Source organism: Camelus dromedarius, chromosome 30, assembly GCF_036321535.1.
Source record: "Camelus dromedarius isolate mCamDro1 chromosome 30, mCamDro1.pat, whole genome shotgun sequence".
Classification (NCBI taxonomy): Eukaryota; Metazoa; Chordata; class Mammalia; order Artiodactyla; family Camelidae; genus Camelus; species Camelus dromedarius.
This window is the reverse complement of record NC_087465.1, coordinates 24526596-24549400: the sequence shown is the minus strand read 5'-3', so window position 1 is coordinate 24549400 and position 22805 is coordinate 24526596. Positions and strand designations below refer to the sequence as shown.

At 40.6% G+C, this 22805-nt stretch overlaps 1 protein-coding gene across 1 annotated transcript; it reads right to left on the bottom strand.

The window, feature by feature from the left end:
- Positions 1-6835: 6835 nt before the first annotated feature.
- Positions 6836-7655, bottom strand: LOC135319686 (WW domain-binding protein 11-like). Its single transcript, XM_064480932.1, has 3 exons — positions 7602-7655; positions 7299-7482; positions 6836-7131 (listed from the first exon to the last, which is right to left on the bottom strand). Exons 1-3 carry the CDS (start codon positions 7653-7655, stop codon positions 6836-6838), a joined length of 534 nt encoding a protein of 177 aa, XP_064337002.1.
- Positions 7656-22805: the final 15150 nt, after the last annotated feature.

The following is a 22805-nucleotide window of genomic DNA, read 5'->3' as shown; positions in this document are numbered from 1 at the left end:
AAGACAAGGATGCCCACTCTCATCACTTCTATTTCAATAGACTATTGGAAGTCTTAACCATAACAATTAGACAAGACAAAGAAATAAAAGGGGTCCAGACTGGAAAAGAAGAGGTAAAATTATCATTATATGCAGATGACATGATACTATATACAGAAAACCCTGAAGGCTCCACACAAAAACTACTAGAGCTAATAAAAGAATTCAGCAAGGTAGCAGGATACAAGATTAACATATAGAAATCAATAGCATTTCTTTACACTAACAATGAAATATTAGAAAAGGAAAGTAAAGAAACAATCCCCAAACTTCAAGTTATAAGATGAATCAATTCTGGGAATGTAATGTATAGCATGATGATTATAGTTAACAACACTGTATTATATACTTGAAATTTGCTAAGGGAGTAAATCTCAAAAGTTCTCACCACACACCAAATTGTACCTATGTGTGGCAATGAATCTGTTAACTAACTTTATTGTGGTAATAATTTCATAATATATACATATGTCAAATCATCATGTTGTACACCACGTTATATGTCAATTATATCTCAATAAAGCTGAAAAAACACTTTAAAAAAAGAAACAATCCCTTTTAAAATTGCATCCAAAAAAATAAAATACTTAGGAATAAATCTGATCAAGGAAGTGAAAGACTTGTATGTGGAGAACTACAAAATATTGATTAAGGAAATTAAAGATGACTTAAAGAAATTGAAAGATATCCCATATTCTTGGATTGGAAGAATTAATACTGTTACAATGGCCATACTACTAAAAGCAATCTACAGATTTCATGTGATCCCTACCAAATTACCCAGGACATTTTTTGCAAAACTAGAATAATCTCAAATTTTATATGAAATCACAAAAGACCAAGAATTGCCAAAGCATTACTGAAGAAAAAGAATGAAGCTGGAGGAATAACCCTCCCTGACTTCAGACAACACTACAAAGCTACAGTAATCAAAACAGCATGGCATTGGTACAAAAACAAACATATGGATCAATGGAACAAAACAGAGAGCCCAGAAATAAACCCACAAACTTTTGGTCAATTAATCTTTGACAAAGAAGGCAAGAACATACAATGGAGTAGAGAGTCTCTTCAGCAAATGGTGTTGGGAAAACTGGACAGCTGCATGTAAATCAATGAAGTTGGAATACTCCCTCACACCATTCACAAAAATAAATTCAAAATGGCTTAAAAACATATGTAACACAAGATAGTATAAACCGCTTAAAGAAAACATAGGCAAAACATTATCTGACATAAATCTTAGCAATGTTCTTCTAGGGCAGTCTACCCAGGAAACAGAAATAAAAGCAAAAATAAACAAAGGGGACCCAATTAAACTTATAAGCTTTTGCACAGCAAAAAGAAACCATAAGCACAACAAAAAGACAACCTACTGAATGGGAGAAAATATTTGCAAAAGATCAGACTGACAAGGGCTTAATTTCCAGAATATGTAAACAGCTCATACAATTTAATAAGAAAAAAACCACAAATAACCCAACCCCAAAATGGGCAGAATACCTAAAGAAACAATTTTACAGTGAAGACATACAAATGGCCAATAGGCACATGAAAAAATGCTCAATATCATTATTATCATAGAAATGCAAATCAAAACTACCATGAGACATCACCTCACACCAGTCAGAACGGCCATCATTCAAAAATCCACAAACAATAAATGCTGGAGAGGGTGTGGAGAAAAGGGAACCCTCCTACAATGCTGGTGGGAATGTAAACTGGTGCAGCCATTATGCAAAACAGTATGTAGAGTCCTCAAAACACTAAAAATAGACTTACCATATGATCCAGCAATCCCACTTCTGGGTATATATCCAAAGGGAACTCTAATGTGAAAAGATACATGTACCTCAATGTTCATAGTAGCACTATATACAATAGCTGAGATAGAAGCAACCTAAATGTCCATCGATAGATGCCTGGACAAAGAAGCTGTGGTATATTTACACAATGGAATACTACTATGCCATTAAAAAGAACAAAATAATGCCACTTGCAGCAACATGGATGGACCTGGAGAATGTCATTCTAAGTGAAGTAAGCCAGAAAGAGAAAGAAAAATACCCACATGTGGAATCTAAAAAAAAGGCAAATGAACTTACAAAACAGAAACAGACTCACAGACATAGAAAACAAACTTATGGTTACCAAGGCAGGAAGAGGAAGGGAAGGGATAAATTGGGAGTTTGAGATTTGCAGATATTAACTACCATATATAAACAACAAGTTTATACTGTACAGCACAGGGAACTATATTCAATATCTAATAGTAACTTGTGAAAAATATGAAAATGAATATATATATATGTTCATGTATGACTGAAGCATTATGGTGTACATGAGAAATTGACACAACATTGTAAACTGACCATACTTCAATAAAAATATCAACACAAAAAGACGACCCAACTGAAAAATGAACACAGGATTAACACAGACATTTCTCCAAAGATGTACAAATGGCGTAGTAAGCACTTGCAAAGATACTCAATATCACTAATCATCAGGGAAATACAAATCAAAACCACCATGAGGGGGAGGATATGGCTCAGTGGTAGAGCACGTGCTAAGCATGCACAAGGTCCAGGGATCAATCCCCAGTATCTCCATTAAAAAAAAAAAGATAAGAAGAAACCACAATGAGATACAACAACTTCACACTTAATAGGATGGCTATGATCAAAACAATGGACAGCAACAAGTGTTGGTGAGAGTGTGGAGAAAATGGAACCCTCATACATCACTGGTGGGAATGTAACATGGTGTTGCCCCTGTGGAAAACAGTTTGGCAGTCCCAAAACTCAAACAAAAAGCTAAACATAGAATTACGATATGATATGACTCAACAATTCTACATGTAGGTATACAAACAAAAGCACTGAAAAAGGGACCCAAACACATACTTGTATGCCAATGTTCAGTGAAGCATTATTCACAATAGCCAAAGGTAGAAATAACGCAAATGTCCATCAACTGATGAATAAACAAAGTGCAATATACATAGGATGGAACAGCATTCAGCTATAAAAAGGAATGGACCTCTGACCCAGGCCACATGGATGAACCTTGAAGACATGATGCTAAATGAAATACGGCATCCCAAAAGTACAAACGCTACTGGATTCTACCTATTTGAGGTATGTAGTCACTATTTAACCATACAATTAAAAATGGTTAAGGTGGTACACTTTACATTATGTATATTCTACCACAATTAAATATTTTTAAACGTTAAAATGGTTGGAGGGGAAGGAGAGATGAATAGGTGGGACACAGAGCTTTTTTAGGGCAGTGAACTTACTCTGTATGATACATGTCATTATAAATTTGCCCAAATCTGTAGGACACACAACACCAAGCGTGAACTCTAATGGATCCACTCATTCCTCAGTGGACACCAAGGTTGCTTCCACGTCTTGGCTACTGTAAATAATGCTACAATGAACATGGGGGTACTTTTTTTTTTATTTAGTGTTTTGTTTTCTCTGGATAAATACCCAGCAGTGGAACTGCTGGATCATCTGGTAGTTCTAGTTTTAATTTTTTGATTTACATACTTGTTCCCATGGTGGTTGCACCAATTTACACTCCCATCAACAGTGCACAGGGTTCCCTTTTCTCCACAACCTCACCAGCATTTGTTATCTCCTGTCTTTTTGATACTAGCCACTCTTAACGGGTATGAGGTGACATCTATCTCTTTGTGGTTTTAATTTGCATTTCCCTGATGATTAGTGATGTTGAGCATCTTTTCATGTACCTGTTGGCCATCTGTATGTCTTCTTTGAAAAAAATATCTGTTAAGCTCCTCTGCCCAATTTTTAATTGTTTGTTTTCTGCTGTTGAGTTGTATGAGTTCTTCATATATTGCAAAATATATGATTTGCAAATATTTCCTCCCACTCAGTAGGCTGCCTTTTCATTTTGTTGATGGTTTCCTTTCCTGTGCAGAAGCTTTTAGTTAAATGTAGTCTCGTTTGTTTATTTTTGTTTTTGTTGCTTTTGCTTTTGGTGTCATCTAATGTAAACTATGGACTTTGAGTGGTAATGATGTTATCAGTTGAGGTTCATCAGCTGCAACAAACGTACCACTCTGGTGGGGGACGCTGTAATGGGGGAGGTTATGCACGTGTGGGGGCAGGAGGTACATGGGAAACCTCTGCACCTTCCATTCAATTGTGCTATGAACCTAAAACTATTCTAAAAAGTAAAGTCTATTTCAAAAAGGTTAAAATGATGTGTAATCTATAAAAATATTGAATCACTATAAAGTTGTACATTTGAAACTAATATGTGGTAAGTCAACTATACTTCAATAAAGAAAAAAAGAAAGGTTAAAATGGTAAATTTTTTGTTACATGTATTCTACAATTTTTAAATTTTAATGGAAAATTGGTTAAAATGGCAAATTTTATGTTTTATACATAACAATTTTATAGCTGGAAAAGAAAAAAAGAAGGCAGCACCTACTGTGTGTGCTTCTGTGCTAAACACTGGGTCTGCAACACAGCACACCTCTCAGGATGGAGCTCACTGCCTGCAGTGAGCACAGACGTTAAACACAATTCCACACACCCAAAAGAAGGCAACATAAAAGCAATTTCAACAAATAAATAATTGACAGGGGTGATCTTCAAGAAAGAAAATTATCCCAGATGGAAGCCTAAGGATACAGAGGAGAGTAAAGGGCAACAAAATGGTAAATATATAGTAAATCTAAGTTAATACTGGGGGGAGGTATATAGCTCAGTGGTGGAGTGCATGCTTAGCATGCATGCGGTCCTGGGTGCAATCCCCAGTACCTCCTCTGAGAATGAATAAATAAACCTAATCATCCCCGCTACCAAATAAAAAAAGAAAAGAAATTAATATTGACAATATAAAGTAATAGTATCAGCTTTTCAGGTTTAAAATACATAGATTAAAATATCTAGCATATGAATTAGGAAGCAGGTAAGTGGAATTAATGTTCAAGTGTTCTAAGATCTTTGCATGAGTACAGGAAGAGTTACTAATTTTTTATTGGACTTTTATAAGTCAAAGATGCATGTTTTAATCTCTAGGGTAACCACTAAGTAATAAAAAATGTATTAACTACCAAATTAATAGAGAAGAAAAATTTTAAACCAGTCAATCCAATGAAGAGAAAGAAAAGCATAAAGATAAATAAAAAGTATAAGATGGTAGACATAAACCCAAATTTTCAACAATTAAATAAAACAAAAATAGACTAAATGTCCTAATTAAAAGACAGTCTGTAAAAAAAAAAAAAAGACTTACTATATGATCCAGCAGTCCCACTCCTGGGCATATATCCAGAGGGAACTTAAATTTGAAAAGACACATACACCCCAGTGTTCACAGCAGCACTATTTACAATAGCCAAGACATGGAAGCAACCTAAATGTCCATCCACAGATGAGTGGATAAAGAAACTGTGGTATATTTATACAATGGAATACTACCCAGCCATAAAAAATAAAATAATGCCATTTGCAGCAACATGGATGGACCTGGAGATTGTCATTCTAAGTTAAGCAAGTCACAAATATTAAGAAAAATACCATAGACATCATTTATATGTGGAATCTAAACAAACAAAAAAACACAAACTTACTTACGAAACAGAAGCAGACTCAAAGACATACAAAACAGACTCATGGTTACTGAGGGGAAATGGGGTGGGAAGGGATAAATTGAGAGTTCGAGATTGGCAAATACTAACTACTGTATATAAAATAAACAAGTTCATACTGTGTAGGACAGGGATCTATATTCAGTATCTTGTAGTAACATACGGTGAAAAAGAACATGAAAATGAATATATGTATGTTCATGTATGACTGAAGCACTGTGCTGTATGCTAGAAATTGACACATTGTCAAGTGAATATACTTCAATAAAAATACATTGTATATACACAAAAAAGTGGAAAAACTGTGATTGGGATTTTGATGGGGATTGCCACTGAATCTGTAGATTGCTTTGGGCAGTACTGGCATTTTAACAATATTAACTTTCAAATCCATGAACATAGGATATCTATTTGTGTCTGATTTCTTTCAGCAGTGTTTTATAGTTTTCACTGTACAAGTCTTTTACCTCCTTGGTTAATTCCTAAGTATTTTGGTGTGGTATAAACATACAACAGAATATTATTCAGCCTTAAAAAGGAAGGAAATGCTGACGTGCTACAGCACAAATGAACCTTGAGGATATGATGCTAAGTGAGATAATCCAGTCCCAAAAAGACAAGTCCTGTGTGAGTCCACCAACATGAGGTCCTTAGAGGAGTCAGATTCACGGAGACAGTAGAACGGTGGCTGCCCGGGGCTGGGGGAGGGAAGAGTGGGACACTGCTGTTTAACGACTATGAAGTTTCAGTTTGGGCAGCTAAAAAGGGTTGTGGAGATGATGATGATGATGATGATGGCTGCACAACAATATGATTGTACCTAATGCCAATGAGCTGTACACTTAAAAATGTAAATTTTATGCTATGTGTATTTTACCACAATCAGAAATAAATAAAAATTTAAAAAGTGAAGTTACAGAGCAGGTTCTCACACAGTGGATCTCAGCTGGAAGTCAGTAACAAAACGTTCATTAGAAAATCCTATGTTTAGAAATTAAGCAACACCGCATCAAAACAGAAAGCACAGTGTAAATAAGAAAATATTTTGAACAGAATGATAATGAAAACACTACACATCAAAAGTTGACGAATGCAGCTAAAAGCTCCATTCTGAGAGAAATTCATAGACTTAAAAGTGTTATGATCGATGGAAGCAGCTCAGACAGGACGGCTAGGCAAGGCTGCGGGGAGCGGCGCAGGGAGAGACACGGGAGCAGGGCCAGGGAGGAGGGGGTCGGGGGAGCGGGGTGGGGGCGGGGAAACGCCGGCCGGCGAGGGCGCGTGCCCGCCGCCGTGAGACCGCGCCACCCGACCCCGGACCCTCACAGCGCCCCGCGCAGCTGCAGCGGAGCGCGCTTCCCGGAGGCCGGCAGGCGGGCGCGCGGGCGGGGGGGTCCGCAGAGGTCCGCCCGCGTGCAGAAAGCGACTGAACATCACCCGCTTCCCCAGAGAACCTGCGGAGCAAGCACGGAGAAGCAGGGTCGACATTTTAAAGCCGAAAACTGAAGCCCAGAGAACACGGGTGACTTAACTGCAGGGAGAACTGCTTCCCCCTCCAGTCCCACAACACTCCCGACACCAGGCTAAGTGACGTGCAGTTTAACCCGATTCGGACACCCACTGCCGGGGGTCAGCGCAGACCCACGGGTGAAGGGCTCGGCCCCGCAGGGCGGCCCCACCGCCAGTCCCAGCGTGTTACCTCTGCTGCTCAGCGCCGGCCTGCAAACCCGGGACCCCCGTTCCGTCCTCAGGCTGGAGAACTCGCCGGGACGGCTCCCAGAACTCGGGGAAACCCGCTGACTGGTCTGTCATGAAGGGTGTAATAAAGGACGCAGAGGAACAGCGACATCACGAGCTATGGAAGGCAAGAGTCTGTCTGCGGCGTCAGGGGCGTACCTCTCTCTGGGCGTGTGGGTGCGCTCACCAGTCTGGAGGGTCTCCAAACCCCACAGGTTAGGCTTTTCCACGGAGACGTCATCATGGAGGCACGACTGATTATTAACTCCACCTCCAACCCTCTGCCCGCCCCAGAGGACCGGAGTGGGGCTGCAAGTTCCAACCTCTTCACAAGGTGTGGTCTTTCTCGTGACCAGCCCCAGCCTGAGGCTCTCCGGGGTCCCCAGCCCCCCCAGGCACTATCAGCATTCAAAAAGACTTACCAGTCTGGCGATGCCAAGGGCCTTAGAAGCTCTTGGGTCGAAATGGGGTCAAAGATCTAATATTAGAACAAAAGAGGTGCCTAGCATGGCTACACTCTGGAAATTAAATGGGTTTTAGGAGCTCCGTGTCAGGACCCTAAGACAGAGCCCAATACATATTTGTTACCTTCATACTTGCCAAGACAACAGACAAAAAGAACCAGACGCGTGCTAGCACACACAAATGTATGTCCTAATATACTTTTTATCAAAGGCCTTTACATAAGAAATACAGATAATATTATTAATCATAAAAGCTACCGGAATGAGTTGAGGTGATGGACATTACCAAGAACCCACAAACAAGGCCACTCCTGCTCATTACAGAGAAGAAGTCACATCTCCAGCTGCCAGGTGGGAAGGGCACTGCCAGCACCCCGTGGTGATTAGCGGAGACCCTCGTGAGGACCACCTGCTTTCTGGCGAGCTGCTACCCAGGAGCCAGCCCATTAAAGACGGGCGAGTGTAGCAAGTACAGCAGTGCTCCAAGCACATCTTGGGGAGCAGACAGGAGTGGGGGCTGGGCAGGCCTCCCTCACCAGTCACCCCAGCAGTGTAAGGTCCAGGCTTCTGCTTTCTACCTGCCAGGGCGATAAGACCCTGGGTGGCCTCAGCCTAGCAAATTCTAAGGCATGCTTCTGAAGTAGATACTAGACTACAGGTTTACTAATTTACAATGATAAAACTGTCACACAAACCTAAATATTCTGGCCAACGAGTACCCCATTCCCTTCCTGGACATCAATACACATGAAAAACCAACTGTAAACAGACCCAACTTCACTGAAATCACAAGAACTAAAAATAGTGAATCCAACAATCCAGCAGTTACACTCCTTGGTATTTATCCACATGAATTGAAGACTTCTGTCTATGCAGAAGCCTGCACACGGATGTTTACAGAAGCTTTATTCATAATGGACAAAACTTAGATGCATGGACAAATATTTCATCTGGACAATGGAATATTTAGCATTTAAAAGAAATGAACTATCAAAACATGAAAAGACATGGAGGAAACGTAAATGCATATTACTAAGTGAAAAAGGGCAATGTGAAAAGGCTACCTAGAGTAGCATTCCAACTATATGACTTTCTGGAAAAGACAAAATTGTACAGACAGTAAAAGGATCAATGGTTACCAGGGCTTAGAGGGGAGAGAGGAACAAACAGGCAGAGCACAGGAGATTTGTAGGTCAGTGAAACTATTCTGTGTGGTACTATAATAGTGGATACATGTCATTGCACATCTGCCAAAACCTACTGAACGTACAACCTCAGGAGTGAACTCTAATGGAAATGATGGACTTTGGATGATGATGTATCAATGTAGGTCCATCAGTTGTAAAACATGTACCACTTTGGTCCTGGGTGTCCACAGCGGGGGAGGCTGCACAACTGGGGGGACAGGGGAGAATCTAGGAATCTCTGTACCTTCTGCTTAATTTTGCTGTGAACCTAAAATTGCTCTAAGAAATAGTCTATTTGAAAAAAAAAATGATGATTCCATATACATGATCAATATATTCTACTCCTATACACAGACTAACACAAGAAGCCACACCATAATCAGAAGACTGCTTGGTGAGCATAAAGTACAAACTAGAGGAATTCCGTAAGTGGAATAATTAACGGTATTTGGCAAAAATATGTAAACCTGTCTATCTCAAAAGGTCAGTAATCTTAACAATGGGATAGGAGTCGTTTCAAGTCCCCTGGCTTCACTCCTGGGTCTATCTCCTCACCAGGACTGCACCCAGGATACAGTTCCTCCACCTTTCCACTCAGGCATCTAAAATGGGTGCTGCCAACATCTGCCTCGGTGGTTCTTTTGCTCCTTGACTTCCTGGGCTGACCAACTCCTGAGATAAAAAAAAAACAAAAACCCAAAGTGTTAGTTAAGACTTTAAAAACTACACTCAAGTCATCCAAGTCTGAGAAATTCAGAAAGAATCTTCTGTCTCCATTAAGCGATGCTGCTAATTTGATTAACTCTGTGAATTTACAAAATGACTCTCAGCACTAGCTTGGAGCCTCCAAATACTGTCCATGGCTCAGAACTGAAACACAGTCAAAGTGTCAATACTCCAGTAGCTGGAATCATTTTACTATGAGGTTAGTCTGAAAAACCTTGGAGTCTTTGAAATTATGAAGTAGGCTGTTTTTAGCACTACCCTAGGCAGTCCTGACTTCGGAATATTCCAATGCCTCCTGGAGGCAGTCTCTTACTTCTGGAATCTGTAACTTGAGAATGTCCTTTAAAGATCTACAATAACTTACAATTAAAAAAAAAAAAATTCTGGGTAAAGAAAACCAGGCACTGAAAGATCAAAAGCCATTAACAGAAAAAAAAAAAAGGGGGGGGGATGGATAAGAAACATTAAGAGAACAGAAGAGAGTAATTGAAAAACTAGCAGTGAAGTATAAAACAGAGCTTTGAGCTTCCCTGCAGCAAGGAAAAAAGATCAATTCTCTTGACCGTTGTAGAACCATCTCAGTTTTCCCCTGTCTCTCAGCTAACAGTAATTTGTCACAAGAGTGATTAAGGGGCATCAAACAAGGTAGTGAAGAACACATCCCACTTACAGTGTCTTTATAATACATTCACCGGGGTTTCAGAAGTGGCTGTGTCTTAACTCGAGCCTCAGCCGAAGCTCAGGATAGAAACCCTAGTTTTGTAAAGACAGTTATACAAAGGGCTCAGGTGATTTTTATTTCACTTTCTGTTGATTTCTTATCCACTGGTACATTGGTGCCACCTAAGGAGTAAAAACTTAACCATTCTCAAAATGGGGCATCAGAATTACCTAGGGAGCATGTGAAAAATGATGAGTTCAGAGCATAACTCCGACCTACTGCATTTAGAATCTCTGGGTATACAACCTGAGAATTCATATGTTTAAAATCACTCAGTCTATTTATTGGAGGCACTGGGGATTGAACCCAGGACCTTGCGCATGCTAAGCACACACTCTACCACTGAGCTACACCCCCACCCCCTGAGAATTCATACATTTAACAAGCACCACATCACTTTCCTTCCTCGACATGTTACCTCAGCTTCCTTGCATAGTCAGATGTCAGCAATTCCAAGCTGAAGTACCTTACAATAAACTGAAGAACATTGATTCTATTTGGCTATTCCTAGTTACAAGGCACATGGTTGATAAGGATAATAGTTTAATCTGACAATTAAAGACCACATTTTCTAGCCTTGAGGGCCATAAATTATAGCTTTCTGTATTTATTACACTGATTTTCTGGCCAATGACAATGAAGAATCAGGCTCTAACAAAAATCGATATATTATGATGATTTCCCTATAGGTGGAAATTAAGTGTCCTAAGAAAGGAGTACTTTTTTTTTTTTTCTAATTCACAGTAATAACACCATAACAGCAAAAACAATTATCTCTAACATTTGAAAGGTCTCCCTGTCTGTCAGGCACAGTTCTAAGCACTTTATATATATATTTATTTATTTATATACACACACACACAAACCCATCAGATCCTCCTAACAACCCTTGAGGTAGAATATTTCAGCGTGATTATGAGCTGCACAAATCACCACTAACTTACAGGAGCAAGAATTCTCTTTCAGGAAGCAACCCCACATCTGTTCAAAGCCTCAAACAAGTACACACCTGAGTACCAAATTTCCTGCATCCATAAAATATGGAAGAGATGATATGGGGCCTAAAACACACTTGAAGTTAGAAATTACCAAAAGCTTGTTTCTTTGATAATAAAATCTGCTACAAAATTTAAGTAGGGTTACATCCCAGGGGTAAGTAAGTTATGAAATGCATCCTGAAATAATTAAATTCATTATTCAATTCATTACATTATTTACAGGTTTTCATCAGAATACTATCATGTGTCTGTCAAAGACAAGGACTTTGATTTTGACATGATGCTTAAATCTTCTTTTAGACAACAATAAGTTCAGCTGTTTCTTCCATCTACTCCCAGAACATGAAAACTTTTTATGTTATGACATTTAAGCACACATACTCCTTTCTATCTGCTTTGGCAGTAGGACAAAAGCATGATTTAGCTGAAAACTGTACCAAAATGCTCAAAAAAGAACACTTTATACATACTCAATGCAGAGTTTTACTATACAGATAATTTGTGCAGACTCTGATTCTCAATGGTATTATTTCAACAAAGGCTATGAAAAAAGGAACATTAAAAATTTTGGAATAACAACAACAAAACAACACTAATAAAATACAATCAGTAAATGTTATTTTTTAAAATACCTTGGGCAATAGAAGTCAGCTTATCAATGAAGTCAATGGCCTACAGTGGTGTCAAAATCCCATAAAAGTCTTAAAATGTTAAACAACCTTCCTCTTTGGGGAAAAAAGAGTATAACAGTGGTAAAGCTTAGATATACATTTTCTTTACATGAGATACCAAGAAACTCATATCTAACATTAATCAAGAAAAAAGCTAGTGTAGAATTCTAACGACATTAACAGCAGATTAAAAGACATGTAATTTTGAAGGACCATATCATTACCCATATCAAAGAAGGGACCTATTCCACATTGGGACTAATCTTTAAGAACAATAAACCAAGAGGTTAATAAACACAGTTTTTCAAAAATCTGGTATCTTTATTGGTTTAAAAGAACTCTATTCACCAATTCGACAGTATGAATCAAAATTTAAGTTTAAAATATATATAGTATTTTGTAAGAAAATGTATTTAATTTTTTACAGAAGCATAGTGAGGTATTCAGGGATGAAATGCCAATATATATATATATATCATTTAATTTAAAATAATTAAGCAAAGAATAAAAAAATGAAGCAAATATGGCAAAACACTAACAACAGAACATGTATACAGAAGTGCTCTTTGTATTAGTCTATTTTTCTGTACATCTGAAACTTTTTATAGTAAGGACCAAAAAAAAAAATACACACACCCTCCTTAAATCTATTCTGCTTCTAGGAATTAACCCTACAAATATAGCTCTGGCCACTTAACGGCCTAGAAACAATGACCAACCCAGCAGCAATGAGCACCTTAGAGCTCAGACTGAGGCCTCAAATACTCTCTGCCGCTTTAAAAGGAAAAAATAAATCAGGCTCTTGCAGAAATGGCTGATCGTGGTATGGGGCAAAAAATGTATCAGATGAACCTGCACATTTGATGGTTTCCTTAACCTATAAGGAATAAGGTATCAAAAAAACTACTGCGAGTGGGGCATAGCATGTGCTCAGCACACACAAGGCCCTGGGTTCAATCCTCAGTACCTCCATTTAAAAAATAAATGAATAAACTTAATTACCTCCAACTACCCCCTACAAAAAAAGAAAAAACTAAAGAAAAAAAAAAGAGTCAAAAATAAAAGAAAACCTACTGGGTCACACCAAAACTACCATGAGGCCAACGTGGAAGGGCTCCTGCACGCCAGAGACGGGCCAACTTGAGCATCGGTAAGAAGAGCAGCAATGGACGGAAACACATCAAATTTGTTTAAACCCACGACTTAATAAAGATTCTTTTTAAGGTCACTAGTCTCCTAGTGAGTCAACTCATGATGATGAAGACTGATAAAAGGAAAGAATCAAACACTTACCCTGCCTTTCAGTCACCCAATTATTTTGAAAAGCAAGTAATTAACACGGGGAAGTTTTCCATGATATAATCTGCGCAGCTACACATCTCCTCCACCAGAAGTTTGATGATACAAGAAAGTTATCAGAATGTCACCACTTTACGAGCCCGAATGAGAGAATGGATGTAAGCCATCCACACCAGCAGCTGCTACCACAGCAGAAAGAGACGCAACCAGACAGCATGTGCTTCCTGAGAAATTTCACCAGACCAGCAACACAAATTTTTCAACAAATAAGTTGTAAGGAAAGAAACAACAACAACAACAACAACAACAACAAATACACGTATGTAAATGAATGGCTGAGTCACTTTGCTGTACACCTGAAACTAAAACTGAAATCAACTACACTTTAATAAAAACATTAAAAAACAAAAACAAAAAATAGCTTGAGCAGGATTAATCAAGAGAACACCAAAGCAATGAGTGAAGAAACAGCCATACCTGGACCAGCCGCTTTCATCATGAGCCCTTCCGGGCTACATTTTCACATGTTCATGCATTATTTTAATAAACACTAAAAAAATAAAAAGACAACACCACAGCAAGGCTTCAGGAACGTCCCAGAAGTTCCCCTCCCCACCCCCGCCCCACTGCGCAGCACCCCCAGGCCCGCGCGGCCAGGGCTTGGTGGGCTTCGGGGTGTCGAGGGGACGCTTTCTTGGGCTGCAGTGGATTGGCAGAGTTTCGTGGTTTAACAGGTGGCCTGCTCGGTGGCCCCCGCCCCCAGCATCAGGACCACCTGGGGCTGTGCAGAGGGCCGAGTCCTGGCCCTGAGGGGCGGTCAGGGAGCTCTCTGCTCACCTAAGGGAGGGGGCACGGTCGGGTGTTCACACCCGGGTGAAGGGAGGGGTCGAGGGGCCGACTGGAGGTCAGGTGGCAGTGAGGGGCTAGAGGAACAAGGGCCCCCAGGCCCCCATCCGGGGCTACCTGCCACCACCCTGAGCCGAGCAGTGCAGCCCAAAGGCTCCGAGGGGTCTTCCCGGTCTTCCTTACTCAGCCCGGTTCCCCCTGCGCAGCCCGGTCCACCCGGCCTCCTCCTCCCCACCTGCCCACACTGAAGCTGGGCTCTCCACGGAAGAGAAGGCCAAGCCGTCTTCATCTCCCAGCTGCGGACAACTCACAGATTTCCCTCTGAGCCTGTTTCACCGGGCAGCAGAACAAAACCAGTTCCCTCCAGGAAAGGGGCCTGGCTGGGCAGGCGGGGAGCCCTCAGTCGGGTGGTCACTCTCACGCCAAGGGCCCGGGTGCCTCCTGCTTCTTCCTCTAAACTACGGAGCCACCATTTGTCAAATGTTGGGGTTCTGTGACTTTAGCAGGTGATGGACCAGAGCAAAGGAGTGGGGCTCTTTTATGCAAAGTTCCTGTTCCCCCAAACTACAGCAAGGGCAGGGCCGCCCAGAGATCTGACCTGGAGTCTTCGTATGCTGGTGGGAGCCACAGCCTTGGACTTCCAGGGACTCGATGCTAACAGGGTGCACGCAGGCCTGCTAGCAGGCGCCCCAGGGCAGGGAGAGTTCTGGGGAGGAACCCGGGCATATCCCGCAGAGGGGCTTCAGCAAACAGCCCCGCCTACACTCGAGATTTAGCCCAGAAACTTCACGAGAGTTCCCAGCCCTGTGACCACCTGTTGAGTGTTGGGAATCTGTGCTGGTAGGTCTGCCCTGTGCAGTCCTAAAGCAGATAAAATGCAGGGCCCAGAAATCACCACCACAACAGCACACAATCCCTGCTGCCCAGGTCACTCAACCTCTGAACTGACATCTCCCTGAGCACTGTTAGCCCCTCGCAGCTCAGAATATGCCCTTACTTTGTGGTTCTTCTGCATTTTACTCCGCACAGGGGTTAAGGGTCAGAGCACCTGGTGTTAAAGCCTGCCTTATCAACTCCTAACTAGGTGATATCAGGTCTACTTAAACTTTCTGTGCCTCAGTTCCCTCATCCAGAAAACAGGGATTATGCTGTCTACTCCACTGGATGTGAGATCATTCAGTCATTCAACAAACATACTGAGCACCTACTAGGCACTTGTAGAGCTAGGCGCCACCATTCCCGCTGCTCAGGGTACACCAGGAACTGGTCTAAGTGTTTTTAATCCTTTAACTCATTTAGTTGTCACAACAGCCCTATAACAACATGCAGTGAAGTAACCACAGGAGTAATTACTAAATATGTTCAATTTCTCTGCATCTTCATACCAATCCCATCAGATGATCTCTAAAAGAAATCCAAAAGTAGCACCAATTGAGGTCGAGTAATGGAGAGAATGCCCCAGAGATATAAGCAATAAAGACACACAGTAGTTTTCTCTTTGCAGAATTATAATTTTCAGGGAAAAAAACATTGCCTGATAACACATATATAAAGAAAGCATACAACTCCCAGGCAATTTAATTAATGAAAATAATATATACCACTTCATATCTGCTGAACTACCATTAAATAGCTTCCATTTAAATTACTGTATTTGTGATCTGCCACTGCAATCTGCTTTTAGGAATTGGGATGTATTCCCCTCACCTGCTGGGAGTCCTGGCTTTGGCAGATAGCATTCAGCTGTGGGCCTTCTTTTAGAATTGCCTCCACTGAAAAAGGCACCCTGGCCAAGGGCACGCCTCCCTCCTAGGGTAACCAGAACCCAATGACAGATCATCACAGAGGTACCAATGCCCAGCTCCCCACCTCAACGAGGAAAGACTGAAGGCCATCCCAGCTTCAGAGTCCCCCCGTGGCATCGCTGAAACCTTTGTGGAGACAACTTCACAGCCCAGCTTGTACCCCCCACCCAGCCCAATCCAGCCCCCTCCCCTTCCATGAGCATCAATCCTAAGAGTAGTTCCTAATAAACTTTTTGAACCCTCCAATTCCTAAATGTGAATCTCCGTCTCTCTCAGCTTCCCCAAGAACTAGAGTATTAGAAATTTTCCAAGAATTGGACATTGAACCAATACTTTGAGACGGCTACTTGGCAATATATACTAGGAATCTTAAAATATTCATTTTCTTAAGAAGCAATAGAGAAGAGAAGGCATGGCCTCTAAAGCACTCATTCAAACCCCAGTTCTGCCAGGGAATCTTTGAGATCTGAGTCTTGATCTCTTCATCAATAAAAATGGGACTAACAGTATCTGTATTTTGGAGTTGCTATTATATTTTGTGAGTTGTAACAATGTTCTTGTTCCAAATGGAGTGCATATGTAGAAGCACCTGGTACTCAATGATTGCTTAATTAGCAAGTAAGTTTGGATCATCAGCTGACTTTAGGATTAAATGTTACTGGTGGGGGAGGGTATAGCTCAAACAATAGAGCTCATGCTTAGCACGCATGAGGTCTTGGGTTCAATCCCCAGTACCTCCTCTAAAAATAAGTAAACCTAATTACCTCCTCCATCCACCAAAAAAAAAAAAAATTAAATGTTACTTTCTTGAGTACTAAGAACTGGTCCTTTGAATCTGTTTTTCTCACTCTGCCTTGTACATATAGGTTCTCAATACCATTTAACATTTTTTTGCTGAATTTTTTTAAATTGTGGTAAACAAAAGTAACATAAAATTGACCATTAGAAAAAAAAGTTACATGTTACTTTCTCTTCCAATTTACCAATAATCCAAGTCAAACAAGGGAAGAAACCCTCTCCACACTAAGCAACCGGGTGAAGCGTAGGTCCGTGAAGGCAGAGTCCGTATCTGTCCAGTTCAGTGATTCTCAACCCTTAGTGAACTTAGCAAAATACCCTGCACAGCTTCTTAAAACACAGCCTGCTGGGCCCCATGGACCCAGAACACGTCCAGAGTTTCTGACTCAGTAGTTCTGGGGCGAGGCCCTAGAATGTGCACTGCTAACAGGTAACCAAGTGAGGCTGATTCTGGTCAGGGAGCACACTTTGAAATTCCCTCTGGTGTAAGTTTATCACAGAACCTACCTGTACTAATTCAGGCCAGTTCCTAATACAGAGAAGATACTTAAATATTTCTTAATTGATGAAGATATATAAATAAGTCTACAATACTGTTATTTACAAAAGTAAAAAAAAAATGAAATTAATGTTTAAAAAGGGGGAATGATTAAACAAACTATGTACTGCACTAAATGTGACCATTAAGAACCACAAGTAAAATCATCAAGAAAATGAAAAAGCAACCTACTGGATGGGAGAAGATATTTGCAAATCCCTCATCTGATGAGGAGTTAATATCCAAAATATATTAAAAAATTCATACAACTCAGCAGCAAAGAAACAATCTGATTTAAAATTGGGCAGAGTCTCTGAATAGACATTTTTCCAAAGACAGACAGATGGCCAATGGGTGCATGAAAAGACGCCCCATATCAATAATCACCAGGTAAATGCAAATCAAAAGCACAGTGAGCTATCACCTCACACCTGACAGAAATGCTATTATCAAAAAAGACAAAGAGATAACAGGTGATGGCAAGGCTATGGAGAAAAGGGAAACCCCAGGCACTGTTGGTGGGAATGTAAACTGGTGCAGCCACTATGGAAAACAGTATAGGGGTTCCTCAAAAAATTAAAAGTAGAAGTACCATAGGGCCCAGAATTACACTTCTGAGTACTTATCCAAAGGAAACAAAAACACTAACTCAAAAAGGTATCTACACCCCCATGTTTATTGCAGCATTATTCACAGTAGCCAAGACATGGAAGCAACCTAGTGTCCACTGATGGATGAAGAGATGAACAAGATGTAGTGTGTGTGTGTGTGTAGTGTGTGTATATATAGTGTGTGTATACACACACAACACACACACACACACACACACACATAATGGAATATCATTCAGCCAAAAAGGAAGGAAATCTTGCCACTTGAGACAACATGGATGGACCTTGAGAGCATTATGCTGAATGAAATAAGTCAGACAGAGAAGGACAAATACCTATGATCTCACTTCCATGTGGAATGTAAAAAAAAAAAAGGAAGGAAGGAAGGAAAGAAAGAACACATAGATATAGAGAACAGATCAGATGGGTGGTGCCAGAGGTGGAGGATGCAGGGAGGCTAAAACGAGTGAAAGGGATAAAAAGACAACAAGCCTCCAGTTATGAAATGACTAAGTCCTGGGGATGCAGCATACAGCATGGTGACTGCAGTCAGTAACAGTGTATTGTATATTTGAAAATGACTGAGACAGCAGATCTTAAAATTCTCATCATGAGAAAAAATGTAACTGTGTGGTGATGGATGTTAAGTAGACTTATTGTTGTGATCATTTTGCAAAATATGTAAATACTGAATCATTACGCATATCCAAAACTAATATATGTAAATTGTATGTCAATAAAGAAGAAATACATGTAAAATAATGTTATAGCAACACAGATAAATATATAACAAATCATAAGTGAAAAAAGGTAACACAAAATTGTATGTATAGCAATTTAAACTACATTAAATACATATACACATGGATTAATGACAAGGGAAATTTCCAAACAATTACTCCATTCTTGAGCTTAGGTTTATGGGAATTCAGTATTTTTGGTTATTGTTCAAAGTTTTTTCAGAAGATATTTTAAGGTTGACCTAATACAAAATAGCAATACTAAATAATTAGATAAGTATATAATCAAATAAATGTATATATACCACAGGATACTGTCACCAAAAGAAAACTGTATATCAGAGGCATATATGACTTGGCTGTTAGTTTCCCCAAAACTGGTGTTATAAAGCACTACTGAGGAGCCGACCCAGAAACAACCAGAAAGTAAATACATACACACACACACACACACACACACGCACACACACGGCATCTTAAATTACCTGCCACCGGAGGGACAATGCCAGAGAAATGCACTGTTGCAGGCTCTCCATTAACTTCAACTCTCTGACCAATGACATCTGATGTCAAAGTGTCAGTCATTGTCATACAGCCAGAATCCAAAGTGTGAGGAGACCTAGGAAGAAAATATAACATTGACAAGAACTTAGTAAAATTCTCTTAAAATGATGTATTTTAACTTCGAGTACATATTCATGAGGTCAACGCTTCTGCCCAACTTAGTCTTCGTATTTGGTGCAGACAAGAATCTAAAGGTTTATGCGCCGCACACTCATACTTTGATTTTACTTCACTGTCTAACTACATTTTGATAATCTAATGCAGTTTTTAAAATCTTGCTTAACTCCAGTGAGCTCACATCACACGGCTGTGTAGTCTATCATTTACTGAAGGGGGTGGGAAGGAGAGGAAAATAGATGATGGGGATAAAGGAGCCAGAGAAAAGGGAAAGGAAACAGGTGACATGGGCACTGTTCTCCCCCCAGGAAGGAGAAACACACAGACCCACAGACATAGGAAGGAGCACGGATAATGAAAAACTCAGACCCCTAAAAATAAGGAGAAATTCTTAAAAGGAGCCCAGGAGAAAAGTACCATCTCTCTAGGAATTAAAAATAGACAGAATTCCTGCTGCAACAAGTGGGATCCTTCAACAAATGAAAAAAAAGAGATGGGGAAACACAGGAGATTAAGAGAAATTTAAGAGAAGTGGGGTGGGTATAGCTCAGTGTAGAGCACATGTGCTTAGCATGCACAAGGACCTGGGTTCAATTCCCAGTCCCTCCATGAAAAAATAAATAGATAAAGCTAATTACCTCCCCCCTAAAAATAATTTAAAATTTTTTTGAAGTTAAAAAAAAGAAATTTAAGAGAGATAGCAATCAACTTCAATGTATAGACTTCATTTGGAACCTAAAAATTTTTTTAAACTGTAAATACTTTTTCAAAATAAATGATGAGAAAGTTGAACATTTGAACACTGACTAGATAGCTGGTGATATTTAAAGAATAACCTTTCAAAAAGGCTAACAAATAATCTGTTTTGGAAAAAAGGGAAGAATAATAGTTAACTTCTGAGCTGTGACAATGGTATAGTGCTTATGACTCTTTAAAAGCCTTTATCTTTTAGAGATACACATATTTATTTACAGAGTTTTTAAAGCTGTATTTTAGATGTATCCCAACACTGGTAGTGTAAACAACACACTGAAAGAAAGTAAAAGGCAGAGTAGCCAGCGAGGGAAACTTTGCTGGAATGCAGGTGGAAACAATGAGAGCCTAGGCCAAGGCGTTGGCCTCCATCCATTCATCCAACACATGCTAAGTGCTGATGACACGTGAGCTACTGTGCTGGACGTGACATCACAGCTGACCATGCATGTGTGACTCCTGTCTTAGAAGCTTACAGTCCAGTGGCCATCAGAGCTGAGAGAAGGGTATGCATTTCAGGGAAAGTTAAGAGCTGGAACAGGGTCTGGTGATTAAATGGATAGAAATGGTAAAATCAAGGACTGGGAAGACTCAATGTTTTGTCTAGGGTAGATGGTGGTGCCATACACCAAAATGGGTAATACAACAGGAGGTTCAAGTTTGGGAGGAAAGAGTTCATTGGAGGTGTCCATAGAACGTCACGATGGACGGGGTCTCCAGTTCAGAAGACATGTTTTCACTAGAAATGTATATTTGGGAGTCATCAGCACAATTTATAACTGATGCCAATGACAGTGGATGAGATGGAAGGTGTATTAGATGGAAAGAAAGAGAATCAGTGACAGAACCATGGGGAAATATAGTACTTAAAAGGGAGAAGGAAGAAATCCCTAAAGGGTCAGAGGAGGGAAAGCCAGAAAGGGTAAGAGGAAACCAGATTCCTGGTGTCAGCATCTGACTGCAGTAGGAAAAATGGAGCAACTGTATCGGGCCGTGTGAGCCTAGAGCTTAAAAACTTTGTGTTCCTTCTGCTGACACAAATATGGTTTTCAACTAGACCCTCATCTTCATCTAAATGAAACTTAGTTCCTAAAAAGTTAGCAATGTTGCAATGCAAAGATTCTGAAAAGACCACGTTTCAGGGCTACTGAAAATATACTTTGCTATTTTAATAATATTATCATATAATAGGTGCACAATATAAGAAAAACATACACCGCTAATTACATCTTTTGGGATTCAAAACACATTTTTCATTACTCAGAAACCCTAACTGGATAGCTGAGGTCTCTAACTTATTACTTCTCTGCCTTTATGTTATCTTTTTTAAAGAAATTGTAGACATTTCCTCTGTTACTGGAGTTGTCTATGTCACATCTGACCTGCTCTTCCCATAAAACAGAATAATCTGAGCATTGCCATCTCTTATCAAGTTTCAGTATTGGTTTCTCTCAGTCAGTTTCTCTAGTTTCTCATAAAAATTTTTTTACAAAAAAAATGTTCCCCAATTCTTATGAGAAGACCCCTATTTCAAAATGGGGCTGAATTTTGACGGTTTAAATATGGGAGGATAGGGCAGTCAGGAAGGGGCCAAAATCTAGATCTAAACTTGCCTGGTAGGGTAGAAAAGCAAAAGGGAAAGCATCCCAGAACCTCAGCTTGGTGGGAAAAGTCAAGACAGTTCTGGTAACTGGAGGACAGAATGAACAAGAAGGTAGGATGGGTGTGGGGAAGCCATGTTCCCATGGAGGAAGCTCAGACACACATGGTCAGCAGCTGAGACATCTGGTCTACAGGTAGGGCCCTAATCACAAGCCTGTGTTCAGATGCAAAGTTCTAGGCCCCAAGGAGAGAACTAGTAAGATTACTGCAGAACTCTGCTCCCATGAGACGTTAGAGCAGGAGGCCAAGGCTTGGTTCCATGAACTGGAGTTCAGGGGGGTTTCCAAACCCAGAAACTCACAACCAGCCCCACAGTCAGGCTGCAGCTCTGGCTGGGGCTCAGCCTAAGGGCCCCACCTTGCAGAGAGGCTAAGAGTGACAACGGCCTGGTGAGGAGGACGGGGCAGTGGTCAACTGGTGAGAAACCAAGTGACATAATAGCAAAAGTGTGGAGAGAGGACATCAGGGAGCCATCCTCACTCTCCTTGAACGTATACAAGCAGTTCATAGATTATCAAATTCCTTCACTTGCTTGGTCCCCTTCCATCTCTCGTAACAGCTCCCACGCCCACCTGTAAGTCGTGCCCACAGGATCTGAGACCATTAGGTATAAGGGGTCTAAGGTCAGTAATTATTGGCTGTGTGTCATGTCACTGTTTCTGACGACCCTGTCTAGTCTCTTGATTCTTCTAATAATTGTTTTTTGATACTGTGATCTGGGAGGTTCTGGAGACTGAGGCTTTTGTTCCCTCTCCCTCTGGCCGGTCACCTAGTGACTCCCCATTGTTAGACCCACTTGACGTCCATGATGGGTGCACCCTGGACCTCCACGGTCTGTTGCTAACACCCCCGCCTTGATCACCCCAACCCAAGCCCTCCCCCATGTCAGTG